At 34.9% G+C, this 6,403-nt stretch overlaps 1 protein-coding gene across 1 annotated transcript in view; it reads left to right on the top strand.

Annotated features, from left to right (window-relative positions):
* Positions 1-4,383: 4,383 nt before the first annotated feature.
* LOC149086600 (two pore potassium channel protein sup-9-like) overlaps positions 4,384-6,403 on the top strand; it is a 69,631-nt gene continuing 67,611 nt past the window's right edge. The window contains exon 1 of the mRNA XM_089230977.1: positions 4,384-5,604. Coding sequence (XP_089087103.1) covers positions 5,322-5,604 — 283 coding nt within the window. The 5' untranslated portion in view covers positions 4,384-5,321. The remainder of the gene's footprint in view (positions 5,605-6,403) is intronic.

Genomic DNA, 6,403 nt, shown 5'->3' with positions numbered 1-6,403 from the left:
GGCCATTTCAAAGTGGAATTTTAATTATGTGTATCATATAAAGTTTCAATTACCCTTCTTTCTTACTATAACTGTGAAATATGGATTTTTAGAGAAAAGCAAAAATGTTGTTTTGAAGTACAGCATTGGGCCCTGTGCATTGAAACATTTAGCGTTATACCCTGAAACAGGGTGAAATTACAAAAAAAGAAATTACCAATATTACTGGAAAAAAATACTATAATAAGTATTTTTTATAACATGAATCACATATTTAAATAAAAAATATATAAATAATGATACAATTACTATTATTATTATTAATATACGCACAAAAACAAACAATAATGAAGGCAGGAACGTATATTTTACATTAATGAAATACATAATTTTATTCCGCATTATTTTGTATTTGTATTATACTTGCAGCAATAAAAATTAAATGCTTTTAAATCTTTGGTTCTGTCAGTGCCTTTGATGCCAATAGTTGACTGTATTAGAGATACAATATTCGTAACATCAACGTTTGCTATACCTCTGGCGCATAATAAAATATTTTCTCACCTCTCCTCTTAAGGAAATTAACTTTCTTAAGAGTTTTTATTGTACGTATTCCCACACTGTAAAATGTTTTTCCCAACAAATTTTAAAAGGGAACAACTAAAGGCGGATTGAAGAGAAGAAGAGGGGAGTGGGGTAGCTGAAGTTTTTGTAGGGGAGAAGTATGGCACTGAAGTATTATAATACAAATTGTATTTTAAAGCAAAAGAAGATTTAAAAATTAGTATAAGTTGCGTAAGTCAAGGTAAACCAGAGGAAAATTTCATGTTTAGGTGCTTTGAGGTGCACGATTTTGTTTCAAGTTTCACGATGTTCTGCAATATTTAAAAAATATCTAATTCTATTCACAGTGATCGGTATGATTGAGCACTTGGTATGGTTCATCATTTGATTGCATTGATAATAACTATTAAATTGTTCACTGAACTTGCAATGTTGAGAAGAAAGATGGGGAAAAACATGACCACGATTTTGTTGCTAAAACGTCCCCACTTGCAAAATCTCTGTCAAAGTCACAAACAAAGAACTAAAACAACATTCAATATTGTGAGGTTACGTATTTCTAATTTCTTGCACACAAAAGCATCAGCTAGAATGCAGTACTATTGAAACTATTTCAAGGTTTACTATGTATATGATCAAGGTACAACAGTTTCCCCTATGTTTTTCTAACACAGTTCTGTCTTCGTTGGTATCAAATAACGAACTTTCCGGATACACCCATCCTTCGGGAACGCTTCGATATCTCTCTGAGATGGGAAGCGAGGTGTATCCGGTCTTCAAAGGTATCAAATAACGTTATCAGACTTTTTTTTTTCATTACTCTTACGGATTAAGGATGGAAACGAACTGAAACATTAATTCTTATTGATCAACTACGTGATAGATGATGTCACTCTCAATTATTACTACAATTTGTAGATGACAGGATACAATATTCGAGATGAATGTCCTAAACTTTACAATACAAACTCGAATTGTCCTCTTATACAAATACAACGCCACAACGGGCAAATTGCCCAACGAGGTGACTGACTTAAGAACATCATGGATCCCCGAGCCATTTTCTGGAGGCCCTACCTGCTACTGCTACACCCCCCCCCCGCGGAACCCTCAACGAATCGGTACATGCGGGAATGTGCGTGTACGTGTAGTGAAACCTGACGTGAAGTTTTTTGTTTCTCTGTAATGCTTGTTATGTGTAGTGCTGCCATCTGCCACCAGTTTTTCTAACTATGAGTGCAGTGTTATGATTGAATGATTTATCGTTGTAGGACTGTTGCTCTCTGTGGCGAGACTTTTTAACGGGGAGATCGGCTCGCATTTGCGCCTTGAAGTTGGGAACCACAGAAAACCAACTTCAGACGACCACCACTGTGGGGTTCGAACCTGGATCCTCGCATCGCGAGTCCGTCACTATAACCACGATATTTCTTTTTTTTTATTTGCCCCTTTCTGAACCAGTTTGTACTAAAAATAGCATCGATTGCAAACCTATCAATGAGAATACAATTTATGTCAAACTTGCGTGACATATAAACCCAAAGCATATCTGTGCGCTCCCTAAGAAAGTTCTTAGCATACACCGAAATTTTTGAAATAACAGAAATAAATTACTCGGTTAAAAAAAGAAATATCCTAAAAACATTAAACAAGTAAACTATCACCTTTTAATCCAGCTCAGAGCAAGCACTAAGGGCCTGGCTTTAAATTATTTGACAAACTCCAAGATTGGTGAAACATTATCTTGAAAGTACTTCCTTTTTTTTAAATTAAATTACATAAGAAGATATTGGACAAAAGTTTAAATATTCCGTAACTAATTTAATAATGAATAGAATTATATATATATATATATATATATATATATAAATTTAGCGTCCTCGTAATTTAATTTTTCAATAATTGAAATGATCGAATTCAATAATTGAATTGTTTATTCTTTAACACGCTTTTTTACAATAAGATGAAAAATAAAATTTAAAAAAAATGAAATGATAAAATTATTCCTCTTCAAGGAACTTCAGAAAAAAATTCTACTTTGCGATAAATTTTTATTATTTGTAAATGTAATTTCCTACCCATTTTAGGTTCGATCCTTATTTTTTAATTTCATTGCATTCCGTTCCGTAGCTAAATCCATTTACTCAATATTGATTTTTTGAAAAGTCGTCTCTTTTCACAACACTTCATTTCCAGAGCTTATCGGACGCTTCAATCAAAACGTAATTTAAATTTTGATATTTACAAGTTATTAAGATTTACAAATGTCCTCTACTGCAAAAGGAAATAATATTTGTCATAAACAACATTTTCGATGGTCTAATGCAGGGGGGTCTTCAACCTTTCAGACAGTGTGGGGGCCGAAAAAAAATCAGCAATTCCGAGGCAAGTTGTGTTACCGAAATTCACACAGTGGAGTCTTGACGGTTTGGTCCAACGGGGCTCGTGACTCCGAGTCTCAAACGGAGGCCTTTATACTCTTTGTGAATTTTATTTATATCATGAGATTATTTTTTGATTAAATATGAACCTTTATCAATTCTGAGAATATTTTTCACCGATTCCGTAAAATATCTCTTTCAATAATTCTGGAATATTTTTCATTAGTTATGAACTTTCATGAACTGCGAGAAACTTCTTTTGACAAATTTGGAAATTATTTATTTCAATAATTCTTAAATTACGGCTTTCAATAATTCTGACACTATTTTTTTCCAATAGTTCTGCAACTTTTTAAAATAATTCTGACATTATTTCTTTCATAAACTCTGTTTGTTAGAGTTATGAAGTAATAACATAAAAGTTATTCGTCATAAATTCTCAAATTATTCATCTGAATAGTTCTGAAATGTTTCTAAAAGTAAATTTGAAATTATTCTTTTCCACCAATTCTGAAATAGGTTTTTTTCATTGAGGTTTTTCATTCCGCATTTCTTTTAGTTCTGTGATTACGTAAGCGTTTTAGTCGGTGGGTCACTGCAAAATACTTCGAGGACCACACATAACTTGCGTGACATTCACTGAAAAACACTGGTCCGTGAAGAAAGAAAAGTATTTACGTCCAATAGCTATACATAAAAGAAAATTTCTCGAAAAGAAACAATTTTTTTTTCTACAGCGTTTGTCATACACTCCAATAATTTTCTTTATTCTTTATCCTGTAAGGTATTTCTTCTTCCGATTTGAAAAAAGTGATTCCAAAGATTTCATTCGTTATTTTATATTTTCAAGTCTTTATTTCAGAGATTAACAATTTTTTTGAAGCCGTACTCCGAAGACATCCGAACATCTTTTATGTTGATGGTTTTTTTAAAGACACGAAGGAAAAATGGCTCGAACTAAAAGCTCAACAAGATACAAAGAAACTCTGTAGGGGGCTATACGAGATAATCTCTAAAAGAACATCTTATGTTCCTTTCTTCTCATTACTTTTAAAAAATAGTTGTTAAAACCGGAGGAAAGTTTTGATACGCTCTCGTATTCCAACTAATTAAAATTCCTCTCCAGGGAGAGTTGATCAAAAGGGAGCGAAAAACTACCTTAGCAGTTTTTTTTTATTTCTTTCGAAACTCATCCAGAGAGAGTATTTTCATTTCGGCTGAGATTGAGGCTTTCCATCATTTCTTCTTATGAGTGTGGAACACCCGACCCTCCAATCCTCTCTTTCTGTGTTTCTAGAAGAAGAAACGAATACACAAAAATGATGCAGCCAGCAGCGGCATCAGCCTCTTCTTACGCCCCTCAACTTTTGCAATTTGGACTTGCCTGGGAGGGCGAGTAACCGTCATCGACTTGTTCTGCCACCAATCTGCCTGCCCTCTGTCTGCCGCCAGTGCACGTTACGTGTTGTTGCGCCGTGCACACGCTCCTTCTTTCTTTCACTTTATTACTTATCCAGGCATGAGAACCGCCGCGCTCTCGTCGCCGGAAAAACTCCTAAATCCACTCGTGATTAGCGTCCGTTGTTGTGCTATGTTTGCCACCTCTGCTCCTGTCAAAGGGTCCGGCTGCAGAACTTTCTGCTCGCTTCGGTCAGAAATCACTTCGCAAAGTACCTCGTGTCATGGCGAGTACGCGGCTTAATCACGGAATACACACTTCCAGGAGCTTATCGTCGTCGGTATTCTAAGATGTTATTCATTAAGTCACTTCTGAAGTTTCCCGGGAAACTGTAAATTGGATTTATTAAAAAACACGGATGCGGCGTTCTCTCGTCGTATAAACTTATAAAGAAATTTTAGAGAATCTTGTTCCCACAAAATGACTCCCTTAACGAGGTAACGGACGCCAAGGCAAAGATGAAACTTTCTTCGTTGCTGCATGGCATGGTTGTGCATTACTATGACCGGTTAGTGGAATTCATTTTTCTTTTAAGCTACGTTGGGATTGGGCAACTTCTCGAATCAAAAGAAGAAGATAAAGACCATTTGTTTGCAAAAGTGGATAGTTAGAAGATAGCATGGATTAAAAACAAATAATTGGCTTTCGATTCGCCAAAAAATGATTGGTACTTTCCATGTATCATGATCATGTAAGAGAAGTTTACATACTTTCGCTGATGTTAGAACCATTTATATGGAAGTATTACCAACATTTGATACATCTTTTGAAAATGCCATGAAAAATAGTGACGTAAATAGATTTCTTCCGTCAGTTTCAGTGAATATCAATTCGTGAGTGTGAAATTCGTGTTACACCTGCTTCTGGATTACTTGTTTTGACGGTTGCATTTATGGCCTATGCGGCCCGCTACGAATCTTGACAAATACTAGTCGGGAATGAAGAGACAAAACGTACGGACATTATCTCTAATCGTTTGTACGTTCACTTACTTATTGGTAGGAGCAGCAATTTTTGATGCGTTGGAGTCTGAAAACGAACAAGTGCAAAGGAACACCCTGAGCCACGTCGAAGGTCTTCTCATGCAAAAATATAACATCAGCTCCGAAGATTATAGGATATGGTCTACTGTGATTATTAAAGGTGTGCCTCACAAAGCCGGGATACAGTGGAAGTTTGCAGGAGCATTCTACTTTGCCACAACGGTCCTTACAACGATAGGTAAGTGCGTTTAACTGTCCGAACTTCTCTACGAAAGCAATTTACAGTGAGTGAAGTAAATTCTTTCTTGCATATATATGCATTTTTAAAGACGTGCGATCAGTGATTTGCAGAATGAATAACTGTATTTATTCAGAACCGAATCGATAAAAATCAAATTGAAATGTCATTTTACGAGAATTTGTCAATTTTCTCTTCATTTCCGGAATGAAATGTGATTTATAGAAACGACGAAAAATCGAACGTATTGATATTCTTCTGGTCTCTAAAAAAAGACATAAGCAGAGTAACGCGTAATCTTTTTTCGACTTCAATCTCTCTACTAAGCGCCTGCATTATTTATTATATTGTGTTTCATGATTATACAGTTTCATACAATGGGAAAAATAAAATTTATAATAATATAACATTTCATCTACTGTACCTACTAAAACAACGAAATTCTAGACTTAATCGTTCAAACATTCATCATAATTTTCAAGATGTTACCAACAGGAAAACTATCTGCATATTTTTACATCTTCTAATCATGGTTGATCAGAATTTTGGAGAGCATTCCTGCCCGGCCACATAGGAGATTAAAAAATGAAGCATATCAAGGGATATTTGTTATACATATTTAACATATTGTTCGACATAATATCCATGTCAATTCAGACATTCATATGTTTTTCCGGAACTTTTCCATTCCAAATCGGGGAAAAGAACATTAAGTTCCTTGCTACTATTGCAGTAATATTGTGGCATTTGTTGCAGTTAGTTATTGTCACAGCTCAATCTGATTATGAATAAATGTTTG

This window comes from Pholcus phalangioides, unplaced genomic scaffold, assembly GCF_987345545.1.
Source record: "Pholcus phalangioides strain wild (caught in Gottingen) unplaced genomic scaffold, Ppha-v1.0 ptg000004l_1, whole genome shotgun sequence".
NCBI lineage: Eukaryota > Metazoa > Arthropoda > Arachnida > Araneae > Pholcidae > Pholcus > Pholcus phalangioides.
This window is presented reverse-complemented; position numbering and strand designations above follow the sequence as displayed.